At 41.3% G+C, this 19931-nt stretch overlaps 1 protein-coding gene across 3 annotated transcripts in view; it reads left to right on the forward strand.

The window, feature by feature from the left end:
* The window catches only part of Ppp1r13b (protein phosphatase 1 regulatory subunit 13B), a 77248-nt gene that overhangs the window by 42854 nt on the left and 14463 nt on the right, over positions 1-19931 (forward strand). For 2 of the 3 annotated variants that reach the window (XM_038337638.2, XM_038337639.2), the window contains exons 5-7: positions 11669-11770; positions 14619-14793; positions 16068-16264. In XM_038337638.2, the coding sequence (XP_038193566.1) occupies positions 11669-11770; positions 14619-14793; positions 16068-16264 (474 nt within the window). Of the gene's footprint in view, positions 1-11570; positions 11632-11668; positions 11771-14618; positions 14794-16067; positions 16265-19931 lie in introns of all 3 variants that reach the window. The other variant, XM_038337640.2, reaches the window with a different exon arrangement.

Below are 19931 nucleotides of genomic sequence, written 5' to 3' on the forward strand. Positions count from 1 at the left end.
GCCTCTCAAATTCACAGCTTATTTATGATCTACTGCTTTTGTTTTACTTCTGTGAATGTACAGGTTAAGGATCGCTTATTCAAAGTTTTTCAAATTTCATAGTTTTTCAGATTGGAAATACTACACAAATGTCATTGGTTGACTATCTCTAATTCAAAAGTAAGGTTAGAACTCAAAAAATGTTGGATTTTGAACTTTTGGATAAGGGAGACCTAATATGAATTGCCATTGCCACCTCCTCCTCTTCTGAAGACTTACTTTTATCTTATGTATGCAAGTGATTTGTCTGCATGTAGGCATGTATGTACACCATGTCTGTGACTAATGCCCATGGAGGCCAAAAGAGGGCTTTGGATCCCCTAAAACTAAAGTTTTAGACAATTGATAGCTGTTCTGCTGGGATGTAAACCCAAGTCCTGTGAAAGAGCTACAAGTGCTTTTAATTGATGAGTCATCTCTCCAGCCCCAAATCTCTGCTTCTTTGAACTTCTTTGAATCACATGACCTCCATCTTTGTAAAAGATGCTAAGCTCCTACCCCTTCTTTTATCTTCCCTCTTTTTAAATATTAAGCAGCATATACCTTATTTTGTCAAGGTTGATGAAATTCGTATACTATACTTTTATCTAGTTCTAATTACTGTTTTATACTTTGTAGTGCTCAGTACTGTAATTCAGTTGTTACAGGGATTTCCCAGCATGTATGAGGTTCTGGATTCCATGTCCGCTGTCTCACGAACCAAGAATAGTGGTATATGCCTGTACCTTCAGCACTGGGGAGGTGAAGACAGGAGGATCATTAGTTCAGGGTCATCCTTGACTATATAAAAAGTTCATGGCCATCTAGGGTAGACAACACTGTCTTCAGAGAGAGAGAGAGAGGGGTGGGGGAGGGAAGGAGGGGGAGGGGGAAAGAGGGAGGGAGAGAGAGAGAGAGAGAGAGAGAGAGAGAGAGAGAGAGAGAGAGAGCGTGCGAGGGGGGGGGGGCCCATGCCTTTAATCCCAGAACTTGGGAGGCAGAGGCAGATGGATCTCTGTTAGTTTAAGGTCACCCTGATCTACAGAGTGAGTCCAGGACAAGCCAGGACTGTTACATAGAGAAACTCTGTCTTGAAAAACTAAAGAGATATAGATAGATAGAATAGATAGATAGATAGATAGATAGAGATCGATCAGATATATGACATAGAAGAAAAAGAAAGAGGAAGAACGAAAGGAAAGGAAGGAAGGAAAGGAAAGACGAAGGAAGGGGAAGGAAGGAAGGAAGGAAGGAAGGAAGAAAGAAAGAAAGAAAGAAAGAAAGAAAGAAAGAAAGAAAGAAGCCAGGCATGGTGGTACACAAGGCATTGAGAGGCAGAAAAGATGGATGTCTTTGAGTTTGAGGTTAGTATGGTCTGCATGTAGAGAACCTGCCTGAGACATAGGGGAGGGAGGGAAGGAAGGAGGGAGAAGGGATGGAGACAGAGTTAATAATAGTTAATAATAGTATTCATAAGTTTCATAGATAGTAACCATGGAGCCTGTCTTAGTTGCTTTTCTGTTGCTTTGAAGAGACACCATAATGAAAGCAACTTAGAAAGAAAGTATTTAAATTAAGGCTTGCTTATAGATTCAGATAAATCCATCACCACCACGGTAGGGAGCATGGCAGCAGGCAGACAACGCATGGCGCTAGAGCATTAGCTAAGAGCTTGCATCCTGATCCAAAATTGGAGACAGAGAAATCGAGACTGGGCCTGGCAATGACTTTTGAAACCTCAAAGCCCACCTCCAGTGACATGCCTTCACTAATAAGGCCACACCTCCTCCAACAAGACCATACCTAATCCATCCCAAAGTATTTACCAGGGATCAAGAATTCAAGTAATTCATATTACAAAAGCATCTGTTCAACTATGTTTATAGCAGCATTATTTGTAATAGCCAGAACCTGGAAACAACCTAGATGCCCTTTAGTGGAAGAATGGATGAAGAAAGTGTGGAATATATACATATTAGGGTGGCAAGTGTTCTTATCTATTGAGATATCTGAATAGCCCCAAAAATCCTTTTGAGTTCTAAGATTTACCATTACCTGAACTTCAGGCGTGGTGACATAAATATGTTGAGTAGAGGTATAGTAAAGCTGAGGAAGATGAACCATAGATGGGTGCTCAGCAATATTCTTATGTATTATAAAGGAAGAAGGCTAGTTTTGATAGGTCTTTGATCTTTTTTCTTCCTTGATAAAATTGTTAATGTTAAGAGCAACAAAATTTAGACCTGAGACTAAAATGTAAAGTGTGTTTATGGGGCTGGAGAGATGACTCAGTAGAGAAGAGCACAGTCTGTTCCTTCAGATGACCCGGATTCAGTTCCCAGCACCCATGTGGAGGGTTACAGCCAGCTGTAACTCCAGTTCCAGGGGATCTGACACCCTCTGAGGGAACTGCATTCATGTGGTACACAGACGTACAGGCAGACAAAACACTCAGACACATAAAATAAACCTTTTTTTAAAGTACCTTCTATAAGAGCTTATAATTAGAGGGAGCCTGAGATCCAATCTAGAGGACCAACTGCCAACAGCATCACATCAAAGATGTTTTAGTATATTTTATAGCATACACACCTGGCATTTAATCCTCTAATGCATTGCCTTGTAAAGCACTTTATTGTCTCCAAAACACTTTTACATGCATTTTAAAATTAACAAGATGTTAAAAATATTTTCCCTATTACTTCTGTCTGTCCTGGATAGAACAATTGCATAGTAAATGTTTTCTGCCTTGTAAGCTGGAACCAGAAAAGCATATCTAGCAGCAGCATGAGGGATACGACAGGATGCTGAACTGATGTGAGTCATGCCCATTAGCAGCTGCTCAAGCAAGGGCTGGGGAGGTTCTGCTCTCTACAAACTATGGGTCAACAAGACAGGCTGGTTTAGATGGTCGCTTGACTGCTGTAAAGACACTTGGCTGACTCTGTGTTGTGTATTCTGTGTGGAATTCCAAAGATCTTAGGTTCTTTGATTCAGTAGAAGTGCTCACAAAGATGTTTACTGTTTTGAAAGGACACAGTCCATCAAAAAAATGTTCTTTGGTAGAGTCCTAGAAGCCTTTGTCTTGTCTACTTAGCCAACCTTGTCAAGAACACCAGCTCCTGCTTTATTGATATATGTCTAGCATGCTGCCAAGGCCAGTAGATTCCACCTCATTTCTTCTAAATGTTACAGGTTTAGCTCATATTTAGGTCTATGATCTATTTTGAGTTGATTTTGTGTGTGTTATAAAGTAGAAATCCAAATTCATTTTTTTGCACACAGATACACACACAGACATAGACACACACACCTACACACCTACCTCCAGTTCTTCCAGCACCATTTGATAAAAACACTAGCCTTTCACAGCTAACTTGTCCTGATGCTTTTGATCACTTGAATACATATGTTAAGATTGACTTTTGGAAGTAACTACTAATGTGGTCTCTCAATCTCCACTTTTCATGTGATACCACGGACTCAGCTATGCTTGTCAGATAAACAGTTACCTAGAAAAAATTCTAGACTTTAGCTACTGTAGCAGAGATGTGGAGGGCAGGGGCAGGCCAGGATTTACCTGCTTCTAAAAAGCTTTTGTTTAGTCTGCTTTGTGTAGAAGCCTGTTATTTCATCCCCTTGCCAGCAGTTCATGTCACAAGTCCCTGTGACAACGCTGTGATGTGACTGGGATGCCCATCCAAGGTCACTTCTGTCTCAGGCTTGTCTCAGATGCCATATTGCCTTGCTGTTTCTGCACAGGTACTGTATGCTCCTCTTAGACCTGCTTTGTGTTGTGTGTTATAGGAAATCAGAAATCTCTTTCATTTAGTGGTATTTGGGATTTAAAGAATCTAGGAATAAATAATCCTCAATTTTTGAGTGATGCTGTATAAATTTATTTTGACTTTGTCAGACTCACTGATTCTGAGAATTAGCATCTATATATAATACTAGAAAGTTCTCTACGTATTTTATTATTCTCCTTTTTTCTTTTGGACCTAATGGGATACCTGTTGTGTTTTGTTCTCCTTTGCTGTGTGTTGTGTTCTGCATCCTTTAATGAGAGACATCTTTCAGCCAATGAATTTGGCTTCAGCCCTATGTATTTGATTGCTTAGTATATATCAAGTTGTCTTAATATTTATTAAGAAAAAAGGAGACAAAGTCTGGAAGGAAATACTTGAGAATCATATGCTTGATGAATAATTTGTCTACATAATATATAAAGAACTCTGAAAACTGAATAAAAAATAACCCATTTTCTTTTTTTATTTAAAATTTTCATACAATATTTTGATTATGTTTTCCTCCTCCCCCAACTCCTTCTAGATCATACCCACCTAGCTTTGTTCTTTCTCCCTCTCTCTCTTTCTCAAAACACCCACAAAACAAACAAAAAACAGTAAGACAAAAATTCCACAAGAAAACCATGGCATTTATTTTGTGTTTTCCAACTGCTCCTGGGCATACCTTCCCTGGAGTGTTGTTGATATACAAGTGAGACTTCATTGGAGAAAACTGGTTTTCCCTTTGCTACTAGTGGGTATAAATTACAAATAGCTTCTAAGTTAGGGGGAAAATAACTCCTGTTTTTAAAAATTGGACATACTTCACCAAAGGAGATATATGAATGTCCTGTTAAGTACATGGAATTGTGTTCAGCATCATTAATGTTCAGGAGAATACAAACTAAAGTCATTGGAAAACCTGATGCTAAAAGATTGATATAGCAACTTCTGTCAGGGAGAGGAGAGGCAGGAACTCTGCATTGATGGGTGGGAGTGTAAACTCTAATCTGCAAAGGAGTTTGGCAGCTTGGAACTTAAATGTCAGTCTGCCGTATAAACACCACCAGAGAAAGAAGCAGATCTCTGTGTAGAGACTTGTATGTGAATGGCACAGCAGCTGCTAGAGAGCTACATCCAAAATGGGCAGCGCCTGAGGGCAGATGGTAGCTTTGGTGTCTTTCATTGCCAAGGTTTCTGTCTTCTGCTGATTGCTCTCTTTGCTCAGTGAAGCTTTTAAGAATGGCAAAGCATCCATATACATAAAATGAATTAACAACATTTTAAAATAAATGTTTTATCTTGCATTTAGATGGTTACCTTGAGCCTTGAGTCCTGTCAGTCATGCTCTTGGAAACAGTCACTCACCCTGGTACTCTGCTTATGGTTCTCCTTAGAATCAACACAAACTAGTTTTTTAAGGCAGGGTCTGTCTAGACCTAGAATTTGCTTTGTAGTCCTGACTGGCTTAAGACTCATAGAGATCTGCCTGATGGGATTAAAGGTGTATGTCACCATTGCTTGACTCGGACTCTCTCTCTCTCTCTCTCTCTCTCTCTCTCTCTCTCTCTCTCTCTCTCTCTCTCGCTCTTGCTCTCACTCTCTCCCACTCTCTTGCTGTTTATTTTATGCAAATGAATGCTTTGCATGCATGTATGTCTGTACAACTCATGTGTGCCTGGTGCCCGTGGATTCCAGAAGAGGGCATCTGGAACCAGAGTTACAGACAGTTGTGAGCTACTGTGTGGGTGTCGGGAACTGAATCCAGGTTTTCTGCAAGAAGAAGTGCTCCCAACTTCTGAGCCATCTCTTCAGCCCCTCTTTTATTTCTTTTTTTATTGTGAGCTATCCATACAGAAAAATGTATAAAATGTGCAGTTTAAAGAATTACTCCAGAGTCTTTTGAGATCACCTGTCAAGGTTAGAATTTCTTGCTTTATTTTTTGGGGGGGATTTTGTTTGTTTCTTTGGTTGGTTTTTTTGTTTGTTTTTGAGACAAGGTTTCTCTGTAGCTTTGTAGCTTGTTCTGGAGCTCACTCTTTAAGACCATGCTGGTCTTGAACTCAGAGATCCACCCATCTCTGCCTCCCAAGTACTGGTATTAAAGGCTGAGCCACCACTGCCTGGCCTTTGCTTCATTATTCTTTTTTTTTTAATTTATTTTTATTTATTAATTATGTATACAGTATTCTATCTGTGTGTATGCCTGCAGGCCAGAAGAGGGCACCAAACCTCATTTCAGATGGTTGTCAGCCACCATGTGGTTGCTGGGAATTGAACTCAGGACCTTTGGAAGAGCAGGCAATGCTCTTAACCGCTGAGCCATCTCTCCAGCCCCCTGCTTCATTATTCTTAAACCAATCCTGTGTCGTTTGTTTATCTTTACAGACACTAAATCAAGATGTTTGGTAAAGGTAATTCCTAAACTTCTGATCGGATTTCACAAGTTGTTTTTAGAGACAGAAATATAAACAAATCATAGTTGTGTAAAAAATACAGTCAAACATAGAACAAGGAACCAAAGTAAGGTGTGGTTCACTTAACTGCATCAAAGACATTTCAGAGATCACCAAAGAGAGCAACCAGAGGCTGCTGCAGAGATGTGGAGTAAGAATCAATAGACTTGGTAGTGGCAGAATTAGAAACTAAACTGCAGGTACATCAAGTGTGGGGACAACTAGAGCTTACTGCACTAAAAGCTTAGATTAAATCCTGTTTTGAGACAGGTTTCTGTTATTCTAGAGCTCTTGATTGGGTTTGTCTTCTCTGCCAGGTAAAGATTAAAAGACAGGGAAAATCCTAAATGCAACAGATCGCAGACACAGCAGACAGCAGGAGCTGCTAAAGAAAGTAAAGAGCACAGAGAAAAGCAGAGGGGGACTTGGGAAGCTGAAGCCCAGTCTCTCCTTGAGACCTGGGGGTTTTCAGGGTCTCTGAGGGAAGCTGGTAGTTCCACAATTTCGTGGTAAAAATGTCCTGGTCTGGCCTCAAACTTGTAGGACCAATCCATAGGCAGAGTCTACGGAAGTTCACTATCTCGATTATCTAGACTTGACCACTCTCCCTATCTGTCTGCCTATCAGGGAATCTGTTTTAACTCCTAGTCCATCAGTACAGTTTTCATACATATAAAATGCCATGGAAAACATGTTTCTGTAAGGAGCGGTGTATATATACAGTTGGCACACCAAATATCATGTTGTGCAAGCTGCTGTACTTGCCAGAGAGGAAGCAGCACCTCAGAGGGGGTGGCTGGTGGATGTGGGATGCAGGGGACTCGGAACGACATTCTTCTCTACCCTGGCAGGTTCATCTTGTGGGTAGATGTGTGGCTTAAAGGACAAGAAAGGGTCTTCAGGATTGCAGACGACAGTAAAAGAGTAGTCGAAGAAGGGGTTAGAAGATGTGTGCAGTAAAGCAGAAGTTCTGAAGACCCACACTCTGTAGTGAGGGGCGAGCAGGTCTGCTTTACATCCCACCCAGCTCCCGCATAGCTAGCTTAGCCCCAGAAATAACAACACACAAACTGTATTCATTTAAACACTGCTTGGCCCATTAGCTCTAGCCTCTTAATGGCTAACTCTCACATTTTGATTAACCCATATTTAGTAATCTATGTAGCACCACGAGGGGTGGCATACCAGGAAGATTCTAGCCTGTATCCATCTTGGAGAGGAGAGACATGACGATTGCCTGAGGCGTCTGCCTCACTCCCAGCATTCTGTTCTGTCTACTCCACCCACCTAAATCCTGCCCTATCAAAAAGCCAAGGCAGTTTCTTTATTAACCAATGAGAGTCCTCCATCAACACTCTGCCAGAGGCCACTCTGAATTGTCCCAGGTTGAAGGAACGATTGAGTTGAGTAAACTGATGTGTTTTTCCTGCCTGAAATTCTGATACCAGAATATCACCTTTTTTTTTTTTTTTAGTGGAACTTGTTAGTGTAATGAGGTGATGCTTTGAGGACCTGTATTAGTTACCTCTGTTGCTGTGGAAGAATGCCCTGGCAAAAAGCAACTCAAAAGGAGAAAAAGTTTCCTTTTGGATAGAGTTTATCATTATGGGGGAGACAGGACAACAGGCAGGGAAGGTATGGTGGCAGAAGCAGGAGGCTGGCTGATCATATTTCATCACGCACAGGAAGCAGAGAGAAAAGCAGAAAGTGGGTCCAAGCTATAAAACCTCAAAGCCTGTATTGTACTTCTTCAAGTGATGTCCCATAACACTTCAAGCAGCACCACAGTCTGGAAACCAAGTGTTCAAATACAGGAACCTATGGAGACATGCCTCATTTGAGTCACCACAGGGGAGCTTGGGGATGTTTCACCTGACAGTGGGGGTGTGTGGAGACTGGAGAGGAGCTGAGGTCAGCAGAAGTATGCTACTGGTCTACTTTTAGTACATTAATACCGACGGAGAACAGCTAAACACATGATAGAAACTAAAGCCAGAATATTTTTAGACAAGGTGTTCTTCCCACACTCCCTCTCTCTGTGGTGCAGTCATGACTTGGTGCTTATAAAGCAAGCATTCTACCAATTGGACTATTCCTCAGCCCCAGAAACAGGATCTTTTTGTTTAGGTTTGGTTTGTTTGTTTTTCAAGACAGGGTTTCTCTGTAGCTTTGGAGCCTGACTTGGAACTCCCTCTATAGACCAGGCTGACCTCAAACTCACAGAGATCCACCTGTCTCTGCCTCTGAAGTGCTGGAATTAAAGATGTGTGCCACCACTGCCTGGCACGGGATCTTGTTCTAAAACTCTCCTCTCTCCTTCCTCTGTCTCTTGTCTTTTTTGTTTGTTTTTGTTTTTCTTTGTAGTCCTGGCTGTCCTATAACTTGCTCTGGCACAACTCACGGCGATCTGCCTGCCTCTGCCTCCCAAGTGTTGGGATTCAAGTCATGCACCATCATCACCACTTGGCCAGAAACAGGATTTTAACAGCCCAAACTAGGCCTGAACCGATATTGATCTTCCTGTCTTGGCTTCCCAAGCATGTGCACCACCATGCTTGACAGAGCAACACGTTTTTTTCTTCCTTGTTTTGTTTGAAAAAAGATCACACAGTGTAGCCCTGACTAGCCTGAAAATCACTATGTAGACCCAGCTAGCCTCATAGTCACAGAGGTCCACCACACACACACACACACACACACACACACACACACACACACACACACCCCTCCCAAGTGCTGAAGTTAAAGGTGTGAGCCACCCTGTCTGGCTTTGCTCATTCTTGTCATATCCCCAGTCGATTGACTCACTTCCTTTTTCAAACCAGTTTCTCTTTTACTTTTGTGTTTGTTTTGATGACCTAGTGAATTTAATTAAGTTTGGTTACATGAGCACTAATGAGGAATTATTTCAGGAGTATGGGCAATTTACCAGTGGTTACTGCCTCAGTCACCATTAACTGTCAGTAACTCTTCAGGAAGGCATGTAGTCTGGTGAACCCTTCCCATCCGTGACAGGATGCTGACAGGCCCAATTATATGCAGTACTTGTACAAGGAATCACAGCTGCTGTGAGGTCACCAGCACAGCAGCGTGTCATGTCCCAGGTCAGTGTTCCATACAGATCCTCCCTATCCTCCAGCCCTTACAGTCTTTATTCCTCATTCTTCTTCCAGGATGTTCCCTGAGCCTTGAAAGGGGTGAAACAGATATCCCGTTTATAGCCAAGCATTCAGCCGTCACTTATTCTCAGCATTTGGGCCAGTCACAAGTCTCCACAATAACCATTTACCACTGCAAAACTAAGCTTCTCTAACTGATCTCTGGACAGTGTAATGGTCACAGCACGTCCAGTTAGCAAGACAACCGTATTAGCTTACCCCCAGGGCCTATGACCAAGCTTAAAATACCATGCATGAACTCCCTCAACTTCTGTCAGAAAGCCGTTGGTGACCCTACTTATGTGGCTTAGAGGGCAAAGGTGCTTACTGCCAAACCTGAGGACCTGAAATCGATATGGTGGAAGGAGGGAGCTGCCTCTTTAAGTCACCCTCTGACTGCCACCATGGCATGTGTACTAATTAAATAATTAACTAATTATTGCAAAATATCTAACTTTAAAAAGAGGCCCAGCTCTGTGTTGCTCCTTCAGGATCTTTAGGTAAAAGAAAAAATGTTTAGATAAGACTATTGAACAAATCTTGGTTCATCTCTTTTGCTGTAATGTAGAGTGTGCTTAATAATCGTAAGAGTTGAGGAAGAAGCAGGGCTGGTAAAGCATGGGCTGCAGCTAGAGAGATGGCATGGCAATTAAGAGCTTGCTTTTCTAGAGGACCCAGATCCAATTCCAGCACCATATGGTGGCTCACAACTGTCTGTAACTCTTCTTGCCTCTGTGGGCACCAGGTATGCCTGGGATGCAGGCATGCATGCAGGCAAAACACCCATATACATAAAATTAAATTCAAAAGTTGGGAAAATAATTGTAAGAAGTTAAAGGGTGCCAGAACTTAAAGGGATCCTAACTGTATGTGTAAAAGTAGAAGTAGGAAGTAGATAGTGGGGATCTGAGAGGGTGCCCAGTTAGAACTGAAGGGATCAGAGGAAGACAAGTCCATTAGAACGGAGCTCTGAAACTATTATGAGCTACCTCCTTCAGCTTGTTCCTTATCGCTCCTATGACTCTTCTCCCAGTGTCCTCACATACCCGCATATAGACTTGAAGACTGCAGAGTGCATGAGCACATCTGACAGAGTACAGCGTGTACATGCTGGGGCTTAGTGAGTCCTGTTCTGTGTTCACGGTTAAGAGCACAGGCTGTCTGCTTCTGCTCACTTTCTCATCTGCCAGTTGGAGTGCCCTGGCACCTGCCTGATTCTGAGACTTGTGTGGAAAGGGTACATGACCAGACATTTTGCTCTAGTTCTTTCTTCTTATATTCAAGTCATATGCACCATTATCTGTTGGGTAATAGATGGGCCACGCAGAGGGTTTTTAATGAACATTTGCATTTTAGATTCTATTTATATTTCTCCTCTAGAGCAGATGACAGTGAAATGTTTTTTTCTTGCTTCTTTCTACTTATTTACTTTCCTCCCTCCCTCCCTCCCTCCCTCCCTCCCTCCCTCCCTTCTTCCCTCCTCCCTCCTCCCTCCCCCTTACCCCCTCCCTCCTCCTCCTCCTTTCTTTTTTTTTTTTTTTTGGTTGTTTGTCCTTAAACATTTGGCAGCCCCATTTGGTCAAATACACCTGTTAAACCCCTATTGAAAACAGAAGAATTTAAGTTATGCAGTCCACAAATGGTCACATAATGTTTATTAAATATACTATTTATGCACTAGAAAAATGGTATTTAGAGAAAATTAGACCTGTTGTTTACCTTTAATAAAAGTGGTCTGTTGTAAGGAGAGTCACTTGTTCATCCTGGCCACCCAGAACCAAAATAACCACACAAAAACTTTATTACTTAAATCACTATTTGGCCCATTAGCTCTAGCTTCTTATTGGCTAACTCTTATATTAATTTAACCTATTTCTATTCACCTGTATATTGCCACGTGGCAGTGGCTTACCGGCAAAGTTTCAGCATGTCTAACTCTGGTGGCTCCATGGTGTTTCTGACTCTGCCTTCTTCCTCTCAGCATTCCATTTAGGTTTTCCTGCCTAGCTCTGTTCCTTACAGCTCTGCTATAGGCCCAAAGCAGTTCCTTTATTAACCAATGAAAGCAACACATAGACAGAAGGACCTCCTATACCAGTGGTCACCAGATAGAAGTTCTTCTGAAGAAAAACTAAGTTTTATTCTCCTAGGGAACCTACCTAGAATCGAGCTTCACGTGAATTCTGACACTAGAGAAAGGTAATTGCAGAGGTAAGTACAGACTGATGAGTACTTTTGTCCTCTATAGGTTGGGAATCCACGCGTTGAACTTACCCTGTCAGAACTTCAAGATATGGCAGCCAGGCAACAGCAGCAAATTGAAAATCAGCAGCAAATGTTGGTTGCCAAGGTACATTCAAAAAGAAACAGCATTCAGAATGTGTATTTTTCAACTGGCCTTTCAGGTTGAGGTTGCCTTTGTGGGTGGTGACATGGGGCTGTGCCAGGAAAGCATTGAGCAGTGTTTATGTGTTGCATGCTGTGTAATGGCACAGGTGCCTGAATCTGTATAGTGTTGGAGTTGCATCAAAGCAAGAACCTTTGGTCCTTGGTACACATGCCATCACAGAATAGGAAATGGTTGGTTCTAACCAAATGACAGATGTGGAAAGAAAAGATACTTCCCATTGTTACTTCCAGGTTCCCTAGGTGAGATCTCTGCCATATAGTTGATTTACTGTCCTAGAGAAGACTGGCAATCTGATGAAAGCTCAGGCAGAGCCCTGGAAGTTAACAAACGGACTTCAAAATAGCTACTCCACGTTGAGTGTGTTAGGGTTATTACAGTGTGGGACATGGTTAGGACTCCTTATACATCCCAAGTCCTGCTTTTGTATGTAAAACCCCATAAAGTAGGTTTGGGAATTTTTCTAAATCATGGTTTAAGTTATACTTGATAATCAACTAGAAAAGATCAGAGCCACTACCCACCCCTTATAGGGGTTATTCATGATGTGAAATGTCTTAAAGTATTCTGAATCTACTTTCAAGAGAGCCTCTGAACATTCTAGCTTGGCTTGTTCTCTTTTTGTGATTTTTCTTCTACTTGTGTACGTTTGGGTGTATATGTGTGGGGACATGTATGCCATGGCACAGGTGTGAGGAAGAGGACAACTTCTTAGAGTTGGTTTTCTTGTTCCACCATGTGGGTCCCAGGAGATGAGCTCAGGTTCAGGCTTGGTGGCAAATGCCTTTGTTGACCGAGGTTTCTGTCCTCCCCGGTTCCCGCAGTCATTAAGTCCCAAAGAAATACACAGAGATCTACATTAATTGTATACTTATTGGCCTATTAGCTCAGGCTTCTTATTAACTCTTATAACTTATATTAGCCCATAATTCTTGAGTATGTTAGCCATGTGGCTTAGTACCTTTTTCAGCAAGGCAGTCATATCCTGCTTCCTCTGCAGCTGGGTCACGACTGTGGGCTGAGCTTCCCTCTTCCCAGCATTCTCATTGCCACGCCTCTACTTCCTGCCTGGTTGCTGTCACCCCGCCTAAACTTCCTGCCTGGCTACTGGCCAATCAGCATTTTATTAAAAAACAATACAAATGACAGGATAAAAGACCATTGTTCCACAGCACACATACACACCCACCCTTTTTTTTAAAAACAAGAACTCTGAATCTAATATCCTTTGTTTAGCTTTTCTCCTGGCCATTATCCAACTTGTAACCAACATTCTAAACAAAGGAAAATATCTACAGTCTATGTTTTGGGGAATGTGGGTGTAGTTTCCCAGGCTACTTCCTTCTGATTGGGGGCGCTGATAATCTTATGGGTACCTAAAGAAAATTTAGAATTATGATCATGTCCTGACTGGCATCAGTCTTGAATCTGTTCTGGATGTAGAACTCAGACATATGGGCCATCAGAGATTTCTCAGGGGGTCTTCCATGATAAATAAAAATAATAATTGCTTTATCCTTAGCTAGCCTGGATATTTCAACATGTCTTTACCCATCTGGCTGGCCAGATTGGCCAATCTGTAGAGAGAGTTATTCAGTTACCAAGTGACCAGTCTTGTAGTATTCATTTACTGTGTAGTTCACTGTTCTGACCGCTTATGTGTAAAGTAGAATTTTTTGGACTTGTCTTGAAAAGTTGTCTCATTAGGCCACCAGAATGGCTCCTTCTGATGGCGTGAGTTCCCTGCCAGGGATTCACATGGTGGGAAGAGAAGAAGCAATTCCTGTGGGTTATCCTCTGACCTTCCCATGCACACATGTACCCATCCACCCACTTCTACTCACACATTAAAAAAAGTTGTCTCAAAGTTTATTGTACCTCAAGAATAAAAACAAATAGTATTGTAGAGCTGGAGAGAGAACTCAGCAGTTAAGAGTATTGCTCAGTTCCCAGTACCTGTGTCAAGCAGCTCACACCTACCTGTAACTCTAGCTCCAGGGACCTGACACCCCTGTGTTCTCTGTAGGCTCTTACATACAGCACACACACATACGCACACACGCATGCATGCTCGCTTGCTCATTCGCTCATGCACTCACTCTAAAATGTGAGGACGAGAACTTTGTAGATACTTTCCACAGTGTAAATCACAAGTTAATGTTCAATCTGAAATATTTGCGCATGGATTTCTGTACCTTATTGTAGTGTGTAAAGCCTAGGAATCACGCACAAGCCTCTTCTCATTTTGGAACAGTTCATGCACACAGATGGGACCACAGATACTTACTGTTGTTGACTTACCTCTAAAGTATGTTCTCACGTGAGTAGGAGGAAAACTGTTGAGAAGCGTTTTATTTTAGAATTGTCCTATTATGAAATGTTTCACCATTTAAAGACACTAATCATGAGGAAAGCAAAGAGTCCCTTGCTGACCTAGTATGAATTACAGATTGGAGGTTCATCTAGTGATCCCCATGTAGAACACTGCTGTCCAGGAAGTGGAGTGAGGAGTGAGGAATCCTTGGAAGCACTGTGCAGCATCAGGAGCCCTGCATAGCCAGCAGGAAGCATGGCTGGTGGGACTTGACAGATATGATGGCACACAGGAAAATATAGGACAGACACAGTCCTTACTATGACCTTCTTCAGAGGCACCAGCGTGAGCTAAATGTACAGACCAGTGCGTGTAGTCTGGTCTGCCATAAGAATCTACAGACTCATATTGTAATATATAAAGGTGGTCAAAAGTTTCTATTTGCAAAGTTTAGATTTTTTTTTCATTCTTTATTAGGAACAGCGTTTACATTTTCTAAAGCAACAGGAGCGCCGCCAGCAGCAGTCTATTTCTGAAAACGAAAAACTTCAGAAATTGAAAGAACGAGTTGAAGCCCAAGAAAACAAGTTGAAGAAGATTCGTGCCATGAGAGGACAAGTTGACTACAGCAAAATTATGAACGGCAATCTGTGTATGTGCCTGCAGCCCACGTGCCCACACACCCAGGCTAAGTCTAGTCAGACAGGCCAGTTGCCTGGCAATCCCAGTCACAAACCCATAGCAGTTTGCATGTTCTAACACTACTGTCACCTGCAGTAAAGAGGATAGAGTTCATTGGGTTAATTGACTTTTTTCAAATTATGTAAATCCTCTGCAAAAAAAAAAAACTAATGAAATCTGAATAAGGTTGTGTTCTAGTATGGTATTGTTTAAAATTAATTTTCTGTTTTTTTAATATAAATTTAATTGTGTATTTTATAGGGCACACTATAATAATTTGAATAATATAATATGTATTGGTTAATCAGGAGGTTCACATTTCTGTCTCCTTGAACTTAAAAAGTTTTTGAAAAGTCTATGATGATTTTTGCATATTTATGACATTCAGTTTGTTTCAGAATAACTCTGGCCCCTTCTGTTATGGTGATGACATCAGCCCTTTGGATTGGTGTCAGGCAGCTCCAGGGGCTATAATGAGTTAGTCTGTTTTTGTTCAATTACTTAAATTTTATTCATGCATTAAGATGACCATACAGCCAGGTATGGGGGCACATGCCTGTAATCCCAGCCCGTGAGAGTCAGAGGCCGGAGGAGAAGACTGGAGTAAGGCCTGTGTCCACAAATGATAAGTTACATCATGCAGGTGTTTCTTTTACTTCTCTGTGAATTCTGGTGTTTTTTGTTTTGTTTTGTTTTTTTGTTTTCAAGACAGGGTTTCCTCTGTGTAACAGTCCTAACTGTCCTAGAACTTACTTTATAGACCAGGCTGGCCTCGAACTCACAGAGATCTGCCTGCCTCTGCCTCCCGAGTGCTGGTATTAAAGTGTGCACCGCCACCACCCACTGTTGTTTGTCAGTTTAACAAATGCCTATTTAATGTTACAATGATGGATAAGGCCTTAATAACAAAGCTCTCTGAGATTCTTAAGTACCTTGACCAAACTAGCTTTTGTATTATGCCCCTAAAGAATATTTATTAACTAATACAAGCATAATTATTTGTGAATAGTAGTCACATCATGGATTTCAAAATCTGTTGGTGTGTTCTGGAGCTGGACACTTGCCTGGCAAATGTGAGATGCAGGGTTTCTCCAGCCATAGCTCTTGAGAGAAAAAAAAAACATATTTGGGGTTATGCATAAACTATCTTTTATTTTTACGCATACACTTCAATCCAAATCTAGCACTAAATAAAACCAGAATTGAGTGTACTGTATGACCGTTTTCCTTTTTGGGTAATTACAGCTGCTGAGATAGAAAGGTTCAGTGCCATGTTTCAGGAAAAGAAGCAGGAAGTTCAGACTGCAATCTTACGCGTTGATCAGCTAAGTCAGCAACTAGAAGATTTGAAGAAAGGAAAACTAAATGGGTTCCAGTCATACAATGGCAAGTTAACAGGACCAGCAGCGGTGGAGTTAAAACGACTATATCAAGAACTACAGGTAATCGCCTGGGTCTGGGGCTTTGGCCTTATTCAGTGGGGACAGAACATTTAAATTTCAGTCTTCAACATCTCCATTTCTCTGGCTTGGAGAGATGGCTCAGAGCTCTTAAGCACTTAGTTTTTGCAGAAGACCCAAGTTCAGACCACATGGTGGCTCACAAACGTCTGTAACTCCACTTCCAGGGGATCTGATGGCCTCTTCTGTTTTGCAGGCATTGCAAACACATGATTCACATACATACATGAAAGCAAAAATACTCAGACATAAAATATATAAACCTAAAAAAAGATTCCCACTCTCAAAAGTTGCCTGCCATTCAACAGGTTTGTGATTTTTTTTTTAATTAGCTCTTGCTAAAACAGGTACTGGATCATTTTATGAGAACATTCCACTACAGACAGGATCACTGAGCCACTGTTGCTATTCTCTTTACCTTACCATTCTTTTTTTTTTTTTTTAAAGATTTTATGTATACAGTGTTCTGCCTGCATGTGCACCTGCGGGCCAGAAGAGGGCACCAGATCTCATAGATGGTTGTGAGTCACCATGTGGTTGCTGGGACTTGAACTCAGGACCTCTGGAAGAACAGTCAATGCTCTTAACCTCTGCACCATGTCTCCAGCCCACCTTACCATTCTTTTACATTTTTAAGCAACCACTAAGTGTGTGGGTTTTGAAAGGATGTTTTTGGTAAGATATGTTGTAAAACTATTTTGGTGAGGTAGCTTTTTGGTCTGCAGTTAGTTTTTTAGTATGTTTTGTCTCCTGTCTTGTTTACATACACAAATAGGAATGTGTGAGTGTGCAAATATGTGTGCTAGTGTTACAGCCTCATGAAGAGTTTATTACCAAGATAACTGCCTAGTCTTCTATAAGGGATACATCCTAATGGTGTCTAGTCTCACCTATTTCGTTTTTAAAAAAATATTAGTTATAGAGGATGGGGAAATGGCTCGGTAGTTAAGAGCACTTGCTGCTCTTCCAGAAGAGCAGAGTTCGATTCTCAGTACCCAGGTCAGGTGACTCACAACAGCCTGTTGTTACAGCTCCAGGGATCCAACACTCCCTCTTTTGGCTTCAGCAAGAACCCACACAAACATGGCATAAACTTGCACAGACACACATATAAATAAACAAATAATAATAAAATATATATCAGTTATAGCGCAGTGAAGTGAGTGCTGTACTTTGAATTTAGGGCTATCTTTGTAACCTTGCTTTCACTTCCATAGTTAAAGTTCCTCACTCAGTGGTCTGGGGTTTGCATCCTGGATTCTGAGAACTGCTGCGAGGACTGCCTCCCTAGGACTCCAGGCTTGGTGTCACAGCGTGCTGTTGGCCCTGGTCCTGCATGTGCTATGAAGAGATGAACAGTTGAAGATGTATATCCTATCTTTGGTCCATAAGCACTTTATTGAGCATGAACTCAGGACTAACCTGTGTCCATAGCAAGATCCTATCTCAAAAAAAGAGAGGAAAAAAAAAAGGAACTGGGGATGATGGTCAGTGGCAGAGTTCTTGCCTGCCATTATGTAAAGGCCCTGGGTGTAGTCCCCTGCACTAAAACTCAGAAGCTACTTGTGTACTGGTTTCCCTGTGCTGTACCTGTCCACAGGTGGCAGGTCATCTATGCAAACACATCCAGACGCAGAGCAGCATTTTCGTTTCTCCCTTCCATTCCCTCTTTTCTTTCTTTCATCTCTCTGGAAATGAGAATTTGATTTTTTTCTTTTTTTGTTTGTTTTGTTTTGAGGGTTTTTGTTTTTTGAGACGGGTTTTTCTGTGTAGCCCTGGCTGTCCTAAAACTCCCTCTGTAGACAGGCTGGCCTTGAACTCAAAGATCCTCTTGCTTCTTCCTCTAGTGCTAGAACTAAAGGCCTGCACCACCACACCTGGCTAAAAATTTGACCTTTTAATATAAATATATTTTTTACTTTAGAAATAGTTCTACTTTATTAAAATAAAGGACAAACATCCTGCCCATAAATTCTATTTTCCAAAATACCTTATAGGGGTGGGGTCTTGTTATTAAGAAAACACATTATTATTAAAAGGCATAGAATCTTCTGCTTCTAGATCATTGCTAGGTTGTGGGGAGCTTGCTCTGCCAGAAATCAGAACTTAGAATTAAGTATTCACTAAAGCAGAAATAACAAATTGTCATTTCAAGCAACTCTCTTCTATAACATCCACAGCTGCTGATCAGAACAACTAAACTAAGTGAGAACAGCCCAACAAGAAACAGAAAATATAAGTCAAGAGGCCTGAGGTTGTCATATAAACTCTTAGTTCCTTGCTGTCCTTCTTACTCTAATGTAGTTGGTTTTTTTACTCTTTGCTCTCTTGGGGGCCCACCACACTGAGACTTATTCTTACTCTTTCATGACTGGTCTTGGCTTGTTTGTAGCCAGCCTTGCTAACTTAAATTATCTCATCTACTTTTTGCCTCTTTATTCTATATCTCTCTTTCCTTCTTTCTCTGTGGCCGGCTGCATTGCTGGGTGGCTGGCCCCTGGTGTCCTCCTCTGCTTCTCCTTTTCTCGCTCCTCCTCTTCTGTTTATTCTCTCTGCCTGCCAGCCCCATCTATCCTTTCTCCTTCCTTGCTATTGGCCATTCAGCTCTTTATTAGACCAATCAAGTGTTTTAGGAAGGCAAAGTAACACAGCTTAATAGAGTTAAACAAATGCAATAGAAAAGAATGCAACACATCTTTGCATCATTAAACATATTCCATTGCATAAACAAATGTAACACATCTTAAAATAACATTTCATAACATTCTATGACCCTATTAAAGGGTCTACTTTACTGAAATATATATGTGTGTGTGTATCTCTTTCTCCCGATAGATAGATAGATAGATAGATAGATAGATAGATAGATAGATAGATAGATAGATCTCACCATGAGTTTTGGAATTAGTTACTATGTATTTGTAACATAGAGCCATTATAGAAATGGACTGGCAATCACGTCCACAATTCACTTCTGCATTTACAAATAGAACTTTCATGATCTGCATAAGCACACCCGGCAGTGAAGACCTGACACTGAGATGCACCCTAATATCCAGGATCTGGTATTTGGCAGACAGCAATGTAAGAGAGAGAAGTATTATGGTCATTTTTATTTGAGTGATCTTATAACAAAATCAACCCAAAGGAGACTTTTAAATGTATATCCAAAAATGGTTAGACAGTAAGGGTTTTTTTTTTTTCTTGAGACTGGGTTTTATATGCCCCAAGTGGGCCTTGAACTTGGTATGCATATAGCCAAGGCTAACCTGAAATTCCAGATCTTCCTGCTTCCTCCTCCCAAGTATTAGGATTGTAGGCATGAACTACCTTTCCGAGTATATCCATTATTAGTTTAACTTGGTTCTTCGATTTTATTGCATTTGCATGGTTCACAGATCTGTTTATAAGTTTTTGAAAAGCAAATGATTTGTCTGCTAGGAGCTCTTTGTTGTTGTTGTTGTTGTTGTTGCAGGAGGTCTCACTTGTTTGTCCTGGCCGCCCGGCTAGCTTAGCCCTGAAATAACCACACAGAAACTATTAATTAAGTCACTGCTTTGCCCATTAGCTCTAGTTTCTTATTGGCTAATTCTTACATCTTAATTTAACCCATTTCTATTAATCTGTATATTGCCATGTGGCAGTGGCT

The sequence above is a fragment of the Arvicola amphibius genome, chromosome 7 (assembly GCF_903992535.2).
Source record: "Arvicola amphibius chromosome 7, mArvAmp1.2, whole genome shotgun sequence".
NCBI classification, from domain to species: domain Eukaryota; kingdom Metazoa; phylum Chordata; class Mammalia; order Rodentia; family Cricetidae; genus Arvicola; species Arvicola amphibius.